This window comes from Passer domesticus, chromosome 3, assembly GCF_036417665.1.
Source record: "Passer domesticus isolate bPasDom1 chromosome 3, bPasDom1.hap1, whole genome shotgun sequence".
In the NCBI taxonomy this organism is placed as follows: Eukaryota; Metazoa; Chordata; class Aves; order Passeriformes; family Passeridae; genus Passer; species Passer domesticus.
In genome coordinates this window covers 63993954-64014486 of record NC_087476.1, presented here as the reverse complement: position 1 = coordinate 64014486, position 20533 = coordinate 63993954, and the positions used below count along the sequence as shown (strand labels likewise).

Sequence of the window (20533 nt, the reverse complement as noted above, 5' to 3'; positions counted from 1 at the left end):
AATAAATCATTGTTTCAAGGGGCTAACTTCTGTAATTAAGGGATTGCAGTGGTCTGGAAAAAGTTTTAGTAAGTGCCTTTACTTCCTGAAATAATATAGATTTGCAGAGTAGAATATGGAATCTGAAAACAATCGTTACTCTATTTCAGGCCAAAGATATTGTTTATATAATGACTACTTGCCAGGTGATTATTTTACAAGAGAATGTTTTTCTATTCCCATTTTGGCTTAACTTTCAACTCTTCTAGTAGGAAAAATAGTCTCTGGTTGTGACCTTCACTCAGGATTTCTGTAGAATTTGTGTGAATGGAGGCTAAAATCTTTGAAGAGCACAAACATTCTTTTATGAGATCAGAAGTTGGTCTGACATCAGAAAATGTGTAAGAGAGTGAAACTACAGGGAGAGATACAGAAATTGGCTGCTATGTAAAAAACTGAGGCCAGTCTTTTTATTATTTAATTATATACTTATTTTATTACCTGAATTTGATTTCAGCTAACCTTCTGTAAATGCATGTAAGCAATTAGTGCTCTCTCCGGGTTTAATACTGCTGCTTTTGCATTTTGTGGCGATCACTTTCCAAAGTAGCACTTTTCCTACTGCATCTTATCTCTGAATTTTGGTAGCCCTGCTCCTTATTTAGAAGCTCTGACCAGCTCTGAAAACCCATGCAGTTAATTGATGTTGTTATCCAGCCTGCTCATATGTAATGCCTCTGATATTTGTCCTTTTTGGAGGTACTTCAGCTGAATCTCTTTGTGATGATGTTGTATCTGTCCTCACTGTGCTCTGCGAGAAGCTCCAGGCTGTCATAAAGTGAGTTATTTAAGTTTATCATTTCAATTTATTACCTGGAGGTTGAGAGTTTCTCTGATGTATGTGATTGTACTGTTGTAGATCTGGAATTACGGAGTAAAGCTGTGCTTAAATAAAGTGTTTACTAGAGAAAGTGTTGTTCATGATGCATTAATTTAATCCTCACTTGAAATGAGGAGCTAATTTGCCTTCTTTGTGCACTGTTCAGCTTTACAGAGCTTCCAGTAAATCTAATCTGTAGGTAACTTCCAAAAAGCAGCAAAATACTAATACAAAATGCTAATAATCCAAGGAGTTTTCTTTTCTGACTGGAAGAAATATCATAGAGAGAGTAACAATTACAAGAGCCATAGAAAGACCTAACAGATACTATATTCAGAATTAATAAATCTGTCCTTAGGCAGCCTTTATCTAAATGAAGTAATTTGTGCTATCAAAGAATTCCTCCAATTTAGGAATATCATACACTCTACCTGCTTGAAAATGTATGATCTTAACTTTTGAAATGTGGTTGTTATGGACAGTGTGTTATATGCTGTACAATTTTCAGAAACTGCTAGAGACAAAGATAGCACTGGCATCTATGTGCAGGTCTTTTGCAGGCTTTCTTCCCATGAATGTCTCTAATAACTGCAGGATTACAGAGGAATACTTTACTTAGCTTTATTTAATCAGTGTCAGCATCTAGAAAACTAAAACCAAGAATGCAGGGATACCCGGTGCATGCCCATGCAAGTGTCACCTGCAAGGTGATCATCTGTGTTAAGACACATTGTAAGAAAAGCTGTAAGACACATTGTAAGAAAAGCTGTTGGGAAAGAAGGCATCTGTACCTGGAATGCATGTATCTTTCCAGATGGGTGTGGACTGTTGTGTGGAAAAATCTATCACCTTTAAAATATAAGAAGCCAGCAGTTTTCAGCCCTCCATAGCACAGAGTTAGAAATCCAGCTTTGAGCCTCAGGATTCAGTGTTTTCTCCATGGCATGTGAAATGGGTATTGTACTTTGATACAAATTCATGCATGTGAACAAAAGGAACTCAGGCAGTGACACAAAACCACTTAATTTCGATTCAGATAAATCCATTCTTTACAGCTTCCTTGTCCTACAATTATATATCAAAAAGTGCATTCCTACAGCTCTCGTCTCTGACCAAAAGAAAGTTATTAAATCCTGGTTTTCTTAGGAGTGAAAACCATATTGTGGGTACACTTGCCATGGAGTTCTCCTTTCATAAGGGGGATCACAGCCTTGCTCGTCTCCTGGATTCCGCAGCTGATGATAAGGCACGGTGCATGTTACAAGTGTATCAGTTCCAGGTTCACAGGTTCTTTAAGATTCTTTGTCATGAGGCTTTCTTTGAGTTTATGGTTGTGACAGAGTTACTGGCAAAGCCCTGAAAGGCAGTCATGTTACCATATGACTTTCTGCTTGGAGACATTACCTTTTGACAATTGTGGCTGTCACCAAAAAAAAAATAACCAGAAGAGAGTAGCCTAAACATGCTTCAGATTGCCTGAAGAAATCAATAATCCAAAATGTTCTGTTGTCTCCTTTTCCTCTGTTTAAGGTTCCTTCCCAAGATTTTAGATTGAATTTGAATAGTTATTTGTGTTTTATTCTCCCTATATTTTCACTTTTTTTTAAAGTAGTAGATCACTGCATACGATCAGTACAAAATAAGTGGGATGATACAGGTGATCATACCATTGTAAATTGATAGCAAGAAGCAAAATAATTCACTGCTGTAAATTGTGGTATAATTTTCAAGTGAACTTAATGTGGTTGTTTTAGAAAATTAAGTAGTCTGTTTTAATATCATGTAAATATTTTCTTTGCCAGTGACAATCGTCAGCTTCAGCTTCTTTACTTGGAGTGTATCCTCTCCATGCTGAACAGCTCCTCCCCCAGCATGCACCAGCACAAAGGATTCACTGACCTAATATGGTGAGTACATCTGAAGACTAATGCAAATACTCAGTTTGTAAATGTAAAAGGACCTGCTCCCCTCAACCTTGCAAAAAAACCTGTAAAAAGTCTCCAGGTGTGAGCAGAGCTTGCTGTTAACCTACCATCATTTCTTTCTGTGCCTCACATAAAATTGGTTAGGACTGCCTGCTCAGCTGCCACATTAAATCCTGGTAGTGAATTATCACTGTAATGAGGTCCAGTGGATTTAGCCAGAACAGAAAACCTCTTATGCTTTCTGCAGTAGTTTGGATTTGGGTGTGGCATTGAACACAGAGATGCTCTGGTTGTTGTAGGAAGGTACTGTTGAGATTCTTAATGTTGTGATACAATAATACCGGAAGATAAGCAAAATTAATGTCAAATGTGTGCTGGTGATCAGAAATGCTTATTGGGACCTTCATTGTGTGAGGTTTGTGGCTAAATAGTCTTAATGTTGCTTCTATTTTATCAAGAAATTCTCCTTTTTAATACACTTCACCTGGAAGGATTGATGTCTTTGGTGTTCATATCTACCTCTAAATTGATACCATCACGTCAAAGCACCTGAAATAATCCTGGTTTCCTTGTGATTGAAATAGTGGGGTTTTTATAGCCTGTGGATAATTGAGTCATAGTAATAAAGCAAGAATGTAACTAATATGCAGTTTCTTGCAGCCTGTGCCCATCTCTTGACCTTGTCAGGTGATTGTATTAAGGAAAGATAGATGTGACAGTTAATGACAAATGTGGTTTTTTTGTTTTTACCCTGTAATTTTTGTAACTGAAGTGATTCACTTGGGCCCAATTCTAAGGATGGAACATGTACCCGTAACTCCCCTGCTGTCCCAGGAACATCAGTGGCTGCAAGAGTGGGAGGTGTCCAGACTGGTAACACTTGGCAGTGTTGCACAAGGACCCAGTGCTGAGGTCTAACATAAGAGCAGAACTCTCTCATGGCAGATTCACTTCAGAAGTTTCTGCCTTTGAATTTCACTCACTCTTTTTTTTCTGCTTATGTGACAGTCTGTGGGGCCATCCTGTGAGCAAGGTCACAGAAATTATCTCAGTTAAAAGAAAACACTTGCTGTTTTATTTTCAATTTACATGCTTATGGCGATCCAGCTTATGCTGCACATCTACAGGTGTTTGTATCTGTAACAGTGTACCATGAGAGCAAGCCATCAGGGTGGGACTTCTTAACCTGCACTGCTGCCAAGGAATGAACATGCAGGCTTCAGCTACCTGCTTCAGTGGGGGAGAAAACCCCTAAAACACTAGGAAGATACAAAACAGTTTAAACTGCAAACATAATTTTGAACATTTTGTACGCACTCATACATTACCTGTCCGGTGAGGTTGTGATGCAAACTGGTAGCTGTAATTCTTCTTTAAAGAGCTGTTCCCTTCATGCACACAGCTTTCATTCTGATGGGCACTTTGTAGTCAGTTCCCAAAGAAGATAAAGAAGGGAGCAGACAGAGAAGATTTAGCTCTGTGTGCTGACAGCATTCTCCTTAGTTTGATACAGAAATACTTTGACAGGACTAAGATGTGTGGGGAATATATTGTTGCAACCTGTGATTATGCCTGCTTTGAGACAGGCATATTTCTTAAGCAGTGAATTGTTATGTTTTGAAATGTACTTGATTGGAGAAATAAATCTAATAAGCAGATTCAAAGTCATTATCTGATGTCCTATTAAAAGCTGGTTTTCTTTCCATGACTTAGGGAAGCTGAGCTGTTTCAGATATCTTGTTAAGAGAAGCAATGAAAATTCTAGACTGCATAAAACCTTGAGAAAATAAAATGTAGTTTCCTATGGGGATGTGTTTTATGAATTGTTACTTGTAATTGGGTGCTTGCTCTAGGTACTCGCTTGCACCTCTGAGACGTGGGTGAAAACCAGATTTGGGACTTGTTCTCATGCAGCACTTGGCTTCTTAAATTAAGGTCTTGCAGACTGAAGTAAAATGTCGAGTGTGTGAGTGCAAAGCTGAGATAGCAGCTAATGGAGCAAAGTGCTGAGCTAGCTTTGGTTCCACAGAAGAGTGATCTGCTGGTGTTGAATCACTTAACATGAGTGTTAGACAGTTGAAGGAAGGATGGGTATTTACTGTATTGTGGCATATATGTAGTATAGTGCACACTTTGAGTTATTGCAGAGGGCTTGCATTATGTTCTTAAAAGAGCCAAAAAGAGACTCACAACTAAGGGTGCTTACTAGAATAATGCATGTGCAGTTCAGTGATAGAGCATTCAGCCTTCTAGTTAACATAAATTAGTTCTTGTTAGTCAGGTTTTTTTAAATCTCCCAAGGTGAATTGAAAAAGAGACCCTGAGCGGTGGAAGCCTAGAATTTCTACTTTGTGATGGGTTGCAGCTGGTGAAAGAGGCAGGCATACTATCCTGCAAAGGGACAGCACTGTGCAGCAACATGAACTTGCAAAATCACTGCCATGTTTCTACAGTACACAGAGGTCTTTCCATATGGACTAGCATGATGATGCTTGAGAGATGAAAAAAGCCTGGCATAATTTGTTTTTCTATCTAACCACTGCTGTTTGACTGATCATTAAAACAAGAGTGTGTATCTTATTTAACCATGGGCTATTTTCAATCTGTTCTTGTAAGAGTATTTTTTTTCCAGCTACCATCTGCTGCTTTTCTCTTTCTCAGGAAGCAACTGTGTCCAGCCCTAATAGTAATCCTGGGAAATCCAATCCATGATAAAACTATCACCTCTGCCCACAGCAGCATCTGCCTTGAGGCTGATTCACCTTCCTCAGGGGTCTCTGATCATGGCCGGGGTTCAGGTTGTTCTTCCACAGCACCTGCCCTTAGTGGGCCCGTTGCGCGGACCATATATTATATTGCAGCAGAGCTGGTTCGACTGGTGGGGTCAGTGGAATCCATGAAGCCTGTGCTACAGTCTCTGTATCACCGGATGTTGCTTTACCCACCACCTCAACATCGAGTAGAAGCCATCAAAATTATGAAAGAGGTAGGATAATCACATGTGCAAATCCAGGCATGTAAAACAAAGTATTTAACAGTAAGTTTTGCCGATATGTGCACACCAATGCATTTCAAACCTTCCTGCCTAGGGATGTTGAAACTGTCCTTTCTGAGCACAGCTGGTACATCAGCACCACTCTGACAAATAGTTTGATGCAGTTGTAATAGCTGTATTTGTCTCCATAATACCAAGCTACTGTGGCAGCTCCGTCAGTGCTCACGCTGTGGTGCTGCATGGAGCAGATCCTATCGCTGAGTCACAACTGCTCTTTTGGGTGAGATAGAGCATAACGATCCAGTCTGCAACTTCTTTGGCATCTTTCCCCAGACACATCCTCACAGTGTGGTTTCCAGGCATGAAGGTGAATATATGCTTTGATTACATGCCCGGTTTTTGAAATCCAGTTTCTTGGAGCTTTTTTTGAATAGATACAAGAAAGCTGCCAATGGCTTAAGAAGCCGTTTCAAGACCAGTCCATTCTGGCCTCTTGCCCAGTGTCTACTAGAAAGCACTAGAAGTGGAACACTGGGAGACTCATTTCAGCACTAGCTGAAATTATGGACTTTTCTATTCCACATGGGCACCTTTCTTCTTATTTTGTAGAAAACAAGGAAATTCGTGTAATTTGTAGGAACAGTGGTATCTCCTAGAGAATTTTTCATCTAGCTTGTGCATATACCTAGACTGTTCTATTTCTGAAAAATCTCAACACCACACAGCCACCCACTTGGTTCCTGTCTAAACTAGGAGTCATTCTGTCACTGCCTTTCTCTAATTTTAAACAGCAGCAAGATGATAAATGAAGTTTTAGGAAAAGCTTTGTCTAATGTTGTTTTGTGCAGGACATACCTGTTGCTTCTTTGGGCTTATTAATATATGCTTGTTTGTATTTCCTGGTGGGCATTAACAAGGTGCCACCTAGCATGTTGACTCTGAAGGAATCACTTTGCCTATCTTTGCATGACTCCATAATTGCGTAACTAGGTGGCTGAGGAGAGAGGCTTCCTTTGGTATAAACTATAATAAAAAAATACTTTTGTAGGCATAAAAATTGTCTTCTGTGCAGTATCAGATGAAAAATATCAGTCAAAAATGTAAAGCACTGGAGAACATTCTAAATGTGATTCTTGCTGAATATTCTCCTTTACTTGCTTTTCTGGGTTTAAAAAGAGGAAATGTAGCTTTAATAAGTAGAACATCACTGTGCCATTTTCATTTGCTGTGAGAAATTACAGCAGTGCTACCTTGGACTTGATAGAATTATGACTTATTTACTGTATTTAAATAATGCTTAGATAATCTTCTACTTACTTCTCTTTCCTTTCCTTTCAGATACTTGGCAGTCCTCGGCAGCTTTGTGATTTGGCAGGGCCCTGCTCTTCTGAGTCAGAATCCAAGAAGAGGTCTATTTCTAAAAGAAAGTCCCATCTGGATCTTCTCAAGCTGTACGCTTTGTTTCCTCCTTTATCCTTTTCTGTCTTAAACCTATGCACACAGAACACTTAAGCAGTTCAGGAGCATACCCAGTATGAGCCAGGGTATCTGCCTGGTTAAATAAGCTCTGAGAATGGGAAAGGTGTAAAAGCTCCTGCTTAGTTTGTCATCAGTCTGGGTCTGTTTGTAAAGACATAGATAACTACCTTGTTGAGTTTGCCAGAATTCCCAAATATGTTGGTTTACAGCTGGAAATTTTTGAGTATGTGTCCTTAAACTTGCATTAAAATAAATGTGTGTTTCTGTAGATGTATATTTTCAAGATGAAGTCAGAGGACGTCATAGAAAATTTTAACATCATCACATTGAGCAAGAAGGGTTCTCAGTTCTTATAAAGATCATACCTTGTACATAAGATCATTTTCAGGGCACAGATGGCCTTTAAATTTAGTTCAACTGGGTGTTGAGATTTTTTTTTAGTTAAGTGCTTGATTGGAAGAGAGAACATGCTGTGCATGACAGTATGAATGCGTGGTAACTTTCCCTTGTTGGCACTCCCTTTACAGAATGACCATGTATGCATGGGAGACGTAATAATTTGTTCTTGCACTAATTGTCTTTCTCAGGAATAGTCTTAAAGGATAAGTTCACTTCTTTTTTTCCTGGTTATGGAAAGATGGTGTTGAATGACAGTGGCATGCTCACCATACATGTTGCATCACTTAATTGAAATCTGTGTTTATTGTAGTATCATGGATGGGATGACGGAAGCGTGCATCAAAGGTGGTATTGAAGCGTGCTATGCTTCAGTGTCCTGTGTCTTTGCCCTGCTTGGAGCCTTAGATGAGCTGAGCCAAGGGAGGGGTCTTAGTGAGGAGCAGATCCAGTTGCTGCTCCACCGCTTGGAAGAATTGAAGGATGGGACCGAGACAAGCAGGGACTCCATGGAGATCAATGATGCTGACTTCAGGTGGCAGAGACGCATCCTGTCCTCGGAAAACCCTGCCTGGGAATCAGGAAATGAGAAGAGTCCTGATATCAGCATTAGCGTTACCACAGACACTGGTCAGACTACTTTGGAAGGGGATATGGGACAAACAACTCCAGAGGATAATACAGAAAATCAAAAAAACTCCCTGCCATCTCCAGCTGGACACGAAAGCAAAGAGATTCATTACAGAGAACCAGAGTCAGAAACCATTGACCAGCCAGATGTTGTTCAACGAAGCCACACCATTGTCTATCCAGATATAACTAACTTTTTATCAGTTGATTGCAAGACCCGGTCCTATGGATCCAGATACAGTGAAAGTAACTTCAGTGTAGATGACCAGGACCTGTCTAGGACTGAGTTTGATTCATGTGATCAGTATTCCATGGCAGCAGAAAAGGATTCTGGCAGGTCTGATGTCTCAGACATAGGCTCTGACAATTGTTCCCTGGCTGATGAGGAGCAGACCCCACGGGATTGCCCAGGTCACAGGTCCTTACGCTCTGCTGCTCTCTCTCTGAAGTTGCTGAAGAGTCAAGAAGCAGACCAACACAGTGCACGGCTCTTCATCCAGTCACTTGAAGCGCTTCTTCCTAGGCTTATAGCTCTTCCCAGCATAGAAGAAGTGGATGGAGCACTGCAGAGCTTCTCTTCAACATTCTGCTCAGGTTTGCAAGCAAATACTTACTGTCTAGCCAGCATGCACACTCTGCACTGTACACAGATTCCCTTGTAGGATTTAATCTTCAGAGAATGTACCCAGAATGAGGTTTGGGCTTTACACCATACATTCCTCCACAGGAACATACTTCATTTAGGGCAAAGCAAATTGAGTATGTAGGCACTGATCCAAAGGGGGGTAAATCCATTGACTCTTAACGGACTCTGGATTATGTCCTGAGTCAATAAAGAGATGGAGTTTGTTGTAGCAAGATACCTCTTTGCAGGTTTGTGAAGCTCTGTTGAGAAGCTTTGCACATGGTGTCACTAAAGAGAGGTCGGGGTTGCCCCTTAGCATGAGAGGAGTGTGGGAAGTACCATCACCTGTTTGTAATGAGATACAAGCAGCTTAGTAATCACTGCACTGATATTAATAGTAATGCCAGCCTCACAAAGAGGGTGGTAGTATTCCACAGCAGTAAGCTCTAGAAAGGATAGGGAAAGAGGAGAGTTTGTCTTCACTCTTTTGTTTTTTTTAATGCTGGTATCTAATATGACAGGAAGTGTAAAGCTCAAAGCCCAGACCAAGAGAAAAATTAAGATTTTGCCTTCTAAGAGATTAAATATCTTCAGTTCTTTCATTATTAGAACATTTGGGATCTTGATCTGTCAAACAAATAAAAAAAGTCATGCAAAGGCTAGTTTGTCCTGTTGATAGCGTATTTAAGATGTGTGCAAATAAATATTTTTAGAAGGGTTTTGCTTTCCTGACAGTGGCCAAAATTAAAATGTTTGCTAAAATATGTCTGTTTATTTAACTTTACTGCATTTTCTTTTCCTACTGCTCGTCTCCTAATTATTGCTTCATTCATTTGTGCTCTCTCACACACATTAAACTCATGCAGAGTCAGAAGGGGGGACTCTTCCCATCATCAATCAACATAATCTAGATATAAAGCTGGGTGAATAAGATGATATTCCTGATATCCTGTTTAAATGCTACCCAAATAAACCTTAACTCAGGAAGATCATAAATGGTATTCTTAAGAAACATTGGCTATTTTATATCACAGAAAGGAAATACTTTAGAAGAGGCACTAATGTTAACTACTTTCCTAACTGAGGGGCTCAAGAGCACCCTTTCTGTCACAGGTATTTCTTTTTTCCTGGAAAAGGGTAATCTTGAGGTTATAATGAAAGACCAGTGCTAGACCTCTAGTTCAAACCTTTGTGCATCTGTTCCCTTGTGCATGAATGAGTATGCCACTTCTTTTCCCTTTGGTCTGTAAAGTCTTTGTTGAGTGGTTTTAAAGCTTTAGAAAGTGTAGACCTAGGAGAATTCTAGATTTTAAGGCTAAACATAGCTTTTCTTGGCATTCAGTATGAGTAATACAGTGAGAAAAATGGAAGACTATAACTCAATTTTTGCATTAAGTCCATTATTTGTGGTTTGTACACCTTAAAAAGATACCTAGTCTTGGACTTAAATTGTTGAGAGAGACCATTCACTTTTCTAAGAAAGCCACCCCTGTGGCTAAATCTGTACTTTAAAAATGTACATGTTTCCGGATGGATTTTGTGAAGTACTTGTAAAAGACACCATTCAGTAAGGAATCATGGAGAAGTGGAGTAGCAAGTCACTGTATTAAGACAGCCTGGAAGAGGTATCCTGGAGTTTTCATGAAGTTGTCGCTGTTGCAGGGTTGTACTTTTATGCTTTCATAAGATCTGGGTGATTCCTGTTTCAGTTGGACACCTGGAATGAGACTCAGTCCAGCTGAAACAGTCCCTTAACTTGTACCTCAGATCTTAAGCAAATGTCCATCAGTCCTCCTGAGGTGAGAGCTTGTGCTCCTGTGTAGGTGAGAGAGCCATGAGTTTAAAAACCTTTAGAGAGAGGGACTTAGGAAAGTTGAAACAAATGTCAGGGGGTAAGAAGTTCCCTGGAGAGCTTCTGAGACACCAGTGTGTGATCTGCCTCTAAGCAATGTGTAGGTCCTTACTTTAGGAATCCTTCATTAGCACCAGATGGTGAAGGCACAAATTAGGTGATGAAGCTAGAGGGATTGATCCCATTCATTGTACAGACAATAATTATTCATATATAATTATTGAAAAATACATGGAGAAATTGAGAGTTGGATAAGATTTGAGTTGAGAAAAGACATGGATGCAATCCTGAGACCAGTCAGTACAGAAGCAGTATTTTTGTGTTTCTGGGAGACCTTATTTAACTACTTTGTTTCATTTTTAGATTTTTTCTTACACTTTGGAAGAAAAATACAATTCAGTATTCTTTCCTTCAAGCCAGCTCCTTATATAGATAGCATTGCAAAATTAGGCTATTTTCATAGGATTGAAAGGCAGTGAATGGAGGTAGGAATTTAAGGCACTGCTGAGATAAGCATGGAAAAGGTATAGTCAGCTAAACAGAGTTGTAGTGAAATTAAAACTTGCAAGTAAGTTGGTTAACTCTAAAATTAGGAGTAAGTTAGCCCATCTTCAGTTTTGATTCCATACTTTTTAGAGAGAAGGTTTTTATGCTGGTAAGTATCATCTTCTTCTGTGATCTCAGCATCTCACAAATGCAGTTGTTTGTTTTCCCATATTTTAGAGGAAGTTAAGGAACATATTTTTCCCCAACACTTTTTGGTGCTCAAATCCATGTCCTCAATGGAGTATCTGCTTTTCTGTGCACTTCTAAACCTAATTAAAATTGTAAACTTGTATAGGAGGTTGCACATTTTTAAAACACTTTAATGCAAAATAAAGTGGGCTTTTTTGTTTGGTTGGTTGTTTTTTGGGTTTTTTTTTACTTTTACATATGTCTCTGCCTTGAGTTTTTTATTATTCTAGCAGGTTCTAGTCCCTGCGGTACTTATTTAAGAGAGATAAGACAAAAAAACAGTGGGAGATGAGATATCTTCATCAATATCATGATCCTCCATCCCACAGAGTGTTAAGATGCATCTTTGTTTTCAGTGATGAGGAAATCACTGGGACTACTCACAGGGTACTTTCAAGCACATAATTGCAGTTTTGGTACCAGGTAAAGGTTCTCTGTTGGCATTGACCATGAGAAATCTACCCCAAGCAATGGCAGCCTGTGTGGGTGTGGTTTGTGGCCAACCCTATCACCCTTCTTCCACAAAGGTTGCTCCCTTGAACAGATATTCATTTTTTAGACCCACCCTGGAACAGTTACTCTCTTTCTAAATCCACCCTCAAACAGTTACTCACCTTATCCACGCCCCCAAAGTGACGACAGTGGAAAGTCCGAGAAGGCAGCAGCACAGAGCTTTCAAACCCTCACGAGGCAAGAAAAACATTTGCTTCTTTTCTGTGTGTGGATTTTTTTTATTTTTTTTTTACTGTTAATGGTTTGTTGTATTTTGTCTAAGAAGAGGTATGAGCTTTATGGTGGGAGGAATATATTCACAGTAAACCAGTACAGCCGTTAACAAATGATACAGCTTTGCTTCATCGTGTAACTAACTTTGGAAGTTGTTTTTTGTTCCATTTCAAACATCCCTTTAGGATAAAGCTGACTTCTTAATCTTCCCTAATTGACATTATATGAATGGATTTCACAGTTGATGTGAAAACCATGAAATACTGTGAGTTACGTGGGTGGATCTGGTATTTGTGGTTTTTTCATGGTTCAGACTACAGATCATGGGGATTCAGTTAGGTGTTGCTCATACGTGATTGATATTTTTTTACCAGTAGTTCAGCTATTTGACATCCATGGGAAGAAGGGATTGTGCCACCGAGCATGGTTGTAGGCTTCATACAAATAGTGTTTTCAGGACTAGTGAGTACTTTACAGGTGGTTTCTGGGTCTGACAGAAGTGCAAGTGCTCAGCCATTTAGAAAGTAGGCCTTGAATGAAATAAATAGGGCTTGGAGTTGTAACTAGTTCCAGGCAGCTTGGCCCCAGATATTTGTCCACATACCTCTAGGCCATGGAGAGAATGATGGTTGCAGACTGATCTTGCAAGGTGTGGAGCACTCCAGTCCCCATCTAGCAAATGACTTAGCCAGAATGGGTTTATACTGGGGGGTTAAAAGGGCTGTTAATCTCATTAGCACTATTTGGTGCAGTGTATTTTCATTTAAGTACGCAGACTTTGGGTCTGCTCCTTTCCACCTCACTTTTCCAGTTAGCATTGCAGATATATCCTGCCCTTTGCTTTACACATGACAGTCATCCCAGTAAATGCTGGTGCTCCTTGCTTATTTCAAATTTAGCATGTTGTATTGCTGGACTGTGACTGGAGTGTTCAGTTTGTCTTGTATTCTAGATGAACTACTTATTTTTCTGTTCCCTACTCTAGTATGTTTAGTAGAGTAATTTCTACTGATGATTCATTAACTATTCTAGCAATCCGTTGCTGCCAAAATGCTAGGGATAGTTTCTGATATTTTTTCCAGGAAAAATCTGTGTAAAATATGAGAGCTCACATGGTGTTTTTGTTAGGTATGATGCACTCACCAGGATTTGAGGGAAACCTAAATTTCAACTTCCAGACTCTGATGAATGCAGACAGTCTCTACGTGGTATCACATTACACTTTGCTGCTCAACCTAAAATTGGCAAACTCAGATTACTACAGGAAGAAGCCTGCCCAAGCCCCTGTGTTGCTGGTGAGTTGGAGAATATGGGATCATTGTTTTTAAAAAATGAAAATTTATTTTGCTTCCTTTCACATAAACCAGCCCACACATAAAGCCTTCAGGCTGCTTGCTAAGTGGAGAAATAGTAATTGCAAATGAAGCGTTATCCAAGCTGCTTATGAATCTTGCATGATAAGTGTCGTGCATCTGAATTACTCTGTGATTTGGTGGGAAGGAATGCTGCTTACTGATTGTCATTAAGGTTGCAGTCATTTTGATGGTTAAACTATTTTCAGAATAGATTAGCATCATGTGATACAGCAAGTATTGTCTCTTGACAATATTCATGAACATCTTGCAACTGGTTTTTTTGCCTAATACTTGGTTTGACTTTCTGTAGATGAATACATGAGAAGTTAAAGTGAAAAATAAGTAGGTCTTAGTAATGTGAAATTACTATTTTTGTTACACCTGGAATTCCTCCATTTCTTGGGTTTTTTAAAAACAGTTTTGAGAACATGCATCCATGTTTTTCAACTTAATTGCCCAAGAGGCATTTTCTCAGAGTTTTCTGAAAAACAAACAAAAAGAAAAAGGTGTCAAAATATATAATTATTGCTGAACTTCCAGTGTAAGGGAATTTATAATCTATATAATCTCAAAAACAAATGGAGTTTAACATCATCCTTAGTTCTGGTGTGTTCTGCAGCAGATCAAGTGCAGATCTGTGACTCAGGACATTCTCTGGAGGATTCAGTGTGCTCAACAGGCCTGAGCATGACCAGAGTATTCTTAGAGATCATTCTGATAAATAATTGGAGACCAGTTCATCTGTGAAGACTGTTCAATGCAGAAAGGCCCAGTTGCTGGGCAGGCTGCGTTAGGTGCCACAACTTCTTTTAATTGGATTTGAGATCCTACTCTTACCTTGTGGAAACATCGAGAGATTTCCACACTATTGTCCCATTGTCACTGTGCAAGAACTGTCATTCTGACTTGCATCTTGCATTAACTGCAGTAGGAGAAGGGAGAGCTGTTCATGTTCATGTCATTCTCCACTGCAGAGACAGACATGGAAGGATTGGACAGGCTGGATTGATGGGGCATGGCCAGCTGTATGAGGTTCAATAAGGTGAAGTGTCAGATCCTACCCTTGAGTCACAAGAATCTAGTGTGGCACTAGAGGCTGGGGCAGAGTGGCTGGAAAGCTGCCTAGGGGAAAAAGACCTGGGAGTGCTTATGAGCCAAGTGAACATGAGCCAGCTGTGCTCAGGTGGCCAAAATGCCAATGGCATCCTGGGCCTGTATCAGGAATAGTGTGGCCAGCAGGGCCAGAGTGGGGATTGTCCCTCTACTGGTGAGGCTACACCTCAAATCCTGTGTTCCATCTTGGACTCCCAGTACAAGAAGGACATGGAGGTCCTGGAGAGAGTCCAGAGAGGGGCAACAGAGCTGGTCAAGCGTCTAGAGACCAAGTCCTGTGAGGAGTGGCTGGCATTGTTTAGCCCGGAGGAAAGGAGGCTCAGGGGAGACCTTCTCATTGTCTACAGCTCCCTCCCTGAAGAGAGGGTGTAGTGAGGTGGGGGTAGGCCTCTTCTCCCAGGTAACAAGTCACAGGACTGGAGGAAATGATCCCAAGTTATGCCAGGGGAGGTTTAGATTAGATACTAGGAAATTTCTTTTCATGGAAGGGTTTGTAAGGAAGAACGAACTGCCCATGGAAGCATTAAAAAAATGTGGGTGTGGCACTTCAGGGCATGGTTTAATGGTGAATGTGGTGATGGTGCTGTGCTGACAGTTGGACTTGATGATCTTAAGATATTTTCCAATCTTAACAATTCTAAGATTGAAATCCTCTGTTAATTCTTCTCATAACTTAATTTCTACTTCTGCAACCCTTACTCAGAAGTAGTTCTGGGGGCTGATGCTGTTGTACAGCTTACACTGTTGTCTTACATTTGGCTTTTATGTTTCTCTGCAGAAAGAGTTCATGAAGCAGATCCAGTCCAGTGGAGTGTTGATGGTATTTTCCCAGGCGTGGGTTGAAGAACTGTACCACCAGGTACTAGAAAGGAACATGCTAGGGGAAGCTGGGTACTGGGGAAGCCCTGAGGAGCACAGCCTTCCGCTTATCAGCATGCTTACAGGTCAGTACAGTATTATGATGGCAAGGCTAACTTCCAAACGTGTCTAAAACAAGCTACAATGACACACTGCTTTGTTGCGTTACATACAGAACAGCATGTCATCCTGCAGTATGTGGTGTCTTGTGGAATTATCAGTAGAGAAGGAGCCAGACCTAGCTGTGGCCAACTACTTAAGTGTTTGTTTTGGCTCATCAGAGTGGTTTTGAAGCATAGGTTTAAAAAAAAAATCAAAACTGTCCCTGGGAGACAGGGAGAGTAATTTTGTTCACTGAAGCAGAACATCTCTTAATTCTGTCAGCTTCAATTCTGGTAGAGTTGATACTTGTTAATGATAAACAGTAAGGCTGCTGTTTTCTTGATGTCATAGAAAAGCCATTTCAGTGTGCCTGTGGTGCAGTACAAATATGAATAGTGGCATTTGATCCTGGAAGCCTTCCACAGATTGGACTCCCCTTGGTTCAGACTTGAGCTATGCCAGGGATATGCCAAATGGCACTAGAGAGAAGCTGAAAACTTGGAGCACAAATGCTTAGAAGCAATCCTTAGCTTCATTTGAGGGGAAAAAAATCAAATTGTATCAGCTGAAAGACAGCAGGTGGCTATGATACTGTATTGATATAAAATGCACTGTCTGCTTTAATGTGTCTGTAATTAAATAGTGTATGCAGGGAAAACAATGGCTTCAGCTGAGCCAGTATGTGGTGATCAAAGGGCAGTGTTCTGAAAGTTTTTGGCTGTTGTATTGAGCTCAGTGTTACTTTTAGCTACTGAGCTGGTAGGAGGAAAGAAATGCTTGGAAAAAATTATACCCGGATGTGGAGATGGGGCTTGTTAGAAAGGAAATCAACCTGGTGTCCCTAATATCAAACTCCCTGTGAGAAATGGCTCTTTTGTACTGTTGGAGAAAGGGTTGTATTTCTTTTGTTGAGACTGAGCATACATAGGTCTACTAAAAATCACATTTAAGACATAGGATCCCAATGCATCTTGAGAACTCAGACTGAGGTCTGAAAACTTCTAAATAGAGGATTTAGCAAGATTTGAAATACTGTACTAAGAAATGCAGAGATTTAAGTGTGGTAAGTTCTGAACTGTAAGCAATACCTTGAAATCTCTACTGGAAGTTCTGTTCACTGTGTAACTTGAAGAGGGGGGAGAGCAGCTTTTGAGAGTGGGATGTCTCCCCTGTTCAACAAAACACTGGCTATACTGGGCAAAGCCTAAGATGCCACAGCTCATGTTTATACCAAGGCTTTAAAAGGTTGCCAAAAAGAGTAACAAAAAGCACACCTGGGAAGTCAGGAGTGCTAGTACTTAGTTGAACACAGAGCCAGTAAGACATGCTTTTCTCATGCCATCTGTGTGTCAAATAGTAATCTGGTGTTTTTTAATGTTCTGGCAGACATCGACGGCTTGGGCAGCAGTGCAATTGGTGGCCAGTTGATGGCATCTGCTTCAGCTCAATCTCCTCTTTCCCAGAACCGGAAGACAGATGATTCTGTTGTTGCAGGTACTAAGATTGTATCATGAGTGTGTTATCCAGCAGTGGGTTGTTCTGTACCAAAAGCGTATGCAGATAAATAGTGTAGAGTAACAATTTAAAAAGAAAGTATATCAGTACATCGTACATGTGAATTGGCAGTTCAGTGTGTAGAGGACAAATGTGACTTGGCTTTTTACCACTAATGATAAAGCTTCTGTTGTGCCATTTTCTTGTAGTTAATAGTATTAATGTTTTTTCCACTCTAGGAATTGCTTTTGCCCGATACATTTTAATTGGCTGTTGGAAGAACTTGATTGACACTTTGTCCACCCCACTGACTGGCCGCATGGCGGGCAGCTCCAAGGGGCTGGCCTTCATCTTGGGAGCAGAAGGAGCCAAAGAACAGAACCAGAAGGAGAAGGACTCCATCTGCGTGAGCCTGGATGGACTAAGGAGGGCAGCCCGGCTGAGCTGTGCTCTAGGTAATGCTGCATGGGGGATGTCATGGCAGACTCATAGAATAGGATGGTAACCTTCCTTGAAGGAATTTGGGAGAAGGAAATGCAGAATCCTGCTCCAGTTTTGCATAGGAACAGGGATGGTGGCAATACACATACTACATACTACAGCATAAACATATCCAGCCAACTTTTCTTGACCCTACCTCTTGTTGAGGTTGGATGGGACTGGGGAGGAGATGCTGGTCATACAGTAATGGTGTTGCTGCTTTACAGGAGTTGCTGCTAACTGTGCATCTGCTCTTGCCCAAATGTCTGCGGCCTCCTGTGTCCAAGAAGAGAAAGAGGAAAAAGAAATCCAAGAACCCAGTGATGCTATAGCTCAAGGTAAGTACATGATTAAATTACCTACCTCATCTTACATTGCCTGTGAAGCTGCAACTGGAAAGCACTTTGCCACACATAGTGGCATTTCCCTCTGTTGTTCTGTTGTACACCACTTGATTGTAGGCACATGGGATGTGTGTCTTCAGTGCATGCCTGCTGTCCTAAGTATTTTAGCATGTAAAAAGTTCTGCATCTCTATACCACCATTTCAAACCCAGTGGTTGTCTCCAGTGACTATTTGAAGAAGTACACAAAATGTCTCTGTTTACATCTGATTTCTAATGGCAAGAAGCCCGTAACAAAAGACAGTGTTGCACAAATGACCCTGCTTGGTAATTAAATTTGGTGTCTTGGTAGAGAAAACAAAACTGAAAAAGCAGGAGCTTAGACAAGCTTTTGACTGCTCTGCTGGACATGGCTGAAGTGAGTTGGCCAGACTATGCTGAATCAAAAGGAGGTAGCAGCAATGGCCAGAGGCAAGCAGATCTGTTCTGTGAGAGCTTGCAGAGCTTCAAAACTTGTTTCCATTCCAATGCAGCATGAAAATGAAGCTTTTCAGGGATTCTCAAAAAAAAAAAAAAAAAAAAGTAGATCCAAATGTTGTAGCTCAGATCAAGATTAGTTTTACTTTGGCAAGAGCTTTTTGGTGAAATTTTTTGTATAGAAATACATATGAAATCCACAAATGCTGGGGTTTTTTTTCCATAGCAAAGGAGATTTTGGTAAAAATAAATATTCTGTCAGCCATCTCTGAAGAGAAATATCACTGGCAATCTGCAACTGTTCTGTCGGCAACAGGATGTGAACTTGGGGGTGGAGGGTGTCAATCTAGCACTGATTTTCACTTTTGCATACATTTTTTCAAGTATATAGGATAGTCAAAAAGGATTTTAGTTTTAAAGCTACCTTAGGTTTATTAGGAAGAAATGGGTTTCTCTGATTTGGTTGTTTTGGGTTTTTTTGCCTAAAATTCATGTTCTATATAGATTTCAGACTGTAATCCTTTGCCATCACCCTGTATACAAACCAGTGTTTGTTTAAAAGCTGAAGAAGCTAATTTTATTTAATTTTTTTATGCTACAGTGAAACAGAAAGTGGAGCAGAAACTGGAGCAGATGGGAAAAGTGCAGGGAGTCTGCCTGCACACTGCTCATGTTTTGTGTATGGATGCAGTCCTTAATGTGGGTCTGGAGATGGGAAGCCATAATCAGGACTGTTGGCCTCATGTATTCAGGTACTCACCAGCTTTCCCAAAATAGCCAGAATTCAGCCCATGTTGCCTGAAAGTAAGGGTCTGAGAAAAAGAGCTTTGCAATCTCTGTGAATGTTCTGTATAAACAGTGTCAGAGTGAATTAACTGCCAGTACCTCTAAAAGAAAAGATGGTGCTGTTTTCCAAAATGCTTAGAAGCCTCAAAGTTACCAGAAGACTGTGGCAGACTCAGGAACCTAAATGGGCTTTTCAGGCACCTCCACCAAACTATTTGCTGTCTATGCACATGGGAGGCCAAAGAAGAAAGTTTATCTATGTGTAAGAAGAAAGGTTATCTCTGTGTAGTTTGAGAGTTAGAAAGCATTTGTTTATGGTTTGAGGAAAATGTCTTATGATTAGTGCAGGGAGGAGTTGTTTTGGGGTGTTTATTAATTTTTTGCTTCTCCTGTGTGTTGCCAGGGTGTGTGAGTACATCAGCACGCTGGAGCACACCCACTTCAGTGATGGTGCTGCCCAGCCCTCCCTTACCATCACCCAGTCCCAGCAGGCACCCGGAGGGCAGCACCCAGACTCTGAGCCCGGGGAGGCTCCTCAGGCACTGACCCCCGAGCAAGAGACCACCCTCAGCAGCCACCCTGTCATTCAGCCAGTTTCTATCCAGGATCTCATCAAGGACAGCAGTAAGGGCAGAGCTTTTGACTTCCGTGGAGGCAGTCTGCTGAGTGGTACCAGTGCTGCCAAGGCTGTTCTCACACTCTCCACGCAGGCTGACAGGTAAAAGCACTGCTGTCAGGACCAGAATCCTTGTTCCCAAAGCAGTACGAAAAAGGCCCTTTTTGTGCTGCAGTGGGTCTATGTTCATTTCAGCCACTTGCTTCAGTTGAATTTCACAAGAGAGCTGAGTGTTTGTCACAACCAGCAGTTTCTAAAAGACTTGGGTTTTTTTCATCTCTGCAGTAGCTGCAAGTACTGACCTGAGTGTATCTGTGCACAGCAGTGAATATGCCAAGCAAATCAAATGCATTCAAGAGTGGTGGATTTATTTATTGCATGTAAATTGCTATGTTGTATTCAGTTAAGCAAAGTAAAGGGGTGCCTTGTCCTGACAGGAAGGGACTGATTGACAAGAGCAGTGTCAGTCAGAAAGCAGCTGCTTCTGCCAGGGCTGCGTGGACATTTCATCAGGCTTCCCCAGTGTGTCCAGAGGAGCAAGGGAGCCAAGTATGGTCACAGAATGGCTGTCTTAAATGTCCTTTCGTCATGGTCTGCCAACTGATATTATTTCTGCTATTTTTTAAGCAACCCAGCCTACAGTTGAAAAATTCCTGGTTTTGCATCCTTGCAATTACCTTTTTGATC

The 20533-nt window shown here is 40.8% G+C and overlaps 1 protein-coding gene across 10 annotated transcripts in view; it reads left to right on the top strand.

The window, feature by feature from the left end:
* The window catches only part of ARFGEF3 (ARFGEF family member 3), a 96879-nt gene that overhangs the window by 36483 nt on the left and 39863 nt on the right, over positions 1–20533 (top strand). For 8 of the 10 annotated variants that reach the window (XR_010358780.1, XR_010358781.1, XR_010358782.1 and 5 more), the window contains 13 exons: positions 739–817; positions 2662–2766; positions 5446–5770; positions 7118–7230; positions 7968–8878; positions 12103–12186; positions 13351–13517; positions 15469–15634; positions 17037–17144; positions 17384–17599; positions 17852–17962; positions 19046–19196; positions 19634–19948. Coding sequence is in view for 7 of the 10 variants with exons in the window: in XM_064413553.1 (XP_064269623.1) it covers positions 739–817; positions 2662–2766; positions 5446–5770; positions 7118–7230; positions 7968–8878; positions 12103–12186; positions 13351–13517; positions 15469–15634; positions 17037–17144; positions 17384–17599; positions 17852–17962; positions 19046–19196; positions 19634–19948 (2851 nt within the window). In the remaining 3 variants the exon portion in view is untranslated. The remainder of the gene's footprint in view (positions 1–738; positions 818–2661; positions 2767–5445; positions 5771–7117; positions 7231–7967; positions 8879–12102; positions 12187–13350; positions 13518–15468; positions 15635–17036; positions 17145–17383; positions 17600–17851; positions 17963–19045; positions 19197–19633; positions 19949–20533) is intronic. The other 2 variants (XM_064413554.1, XM_064413558.1) reach the window with 1 other exon arrangement.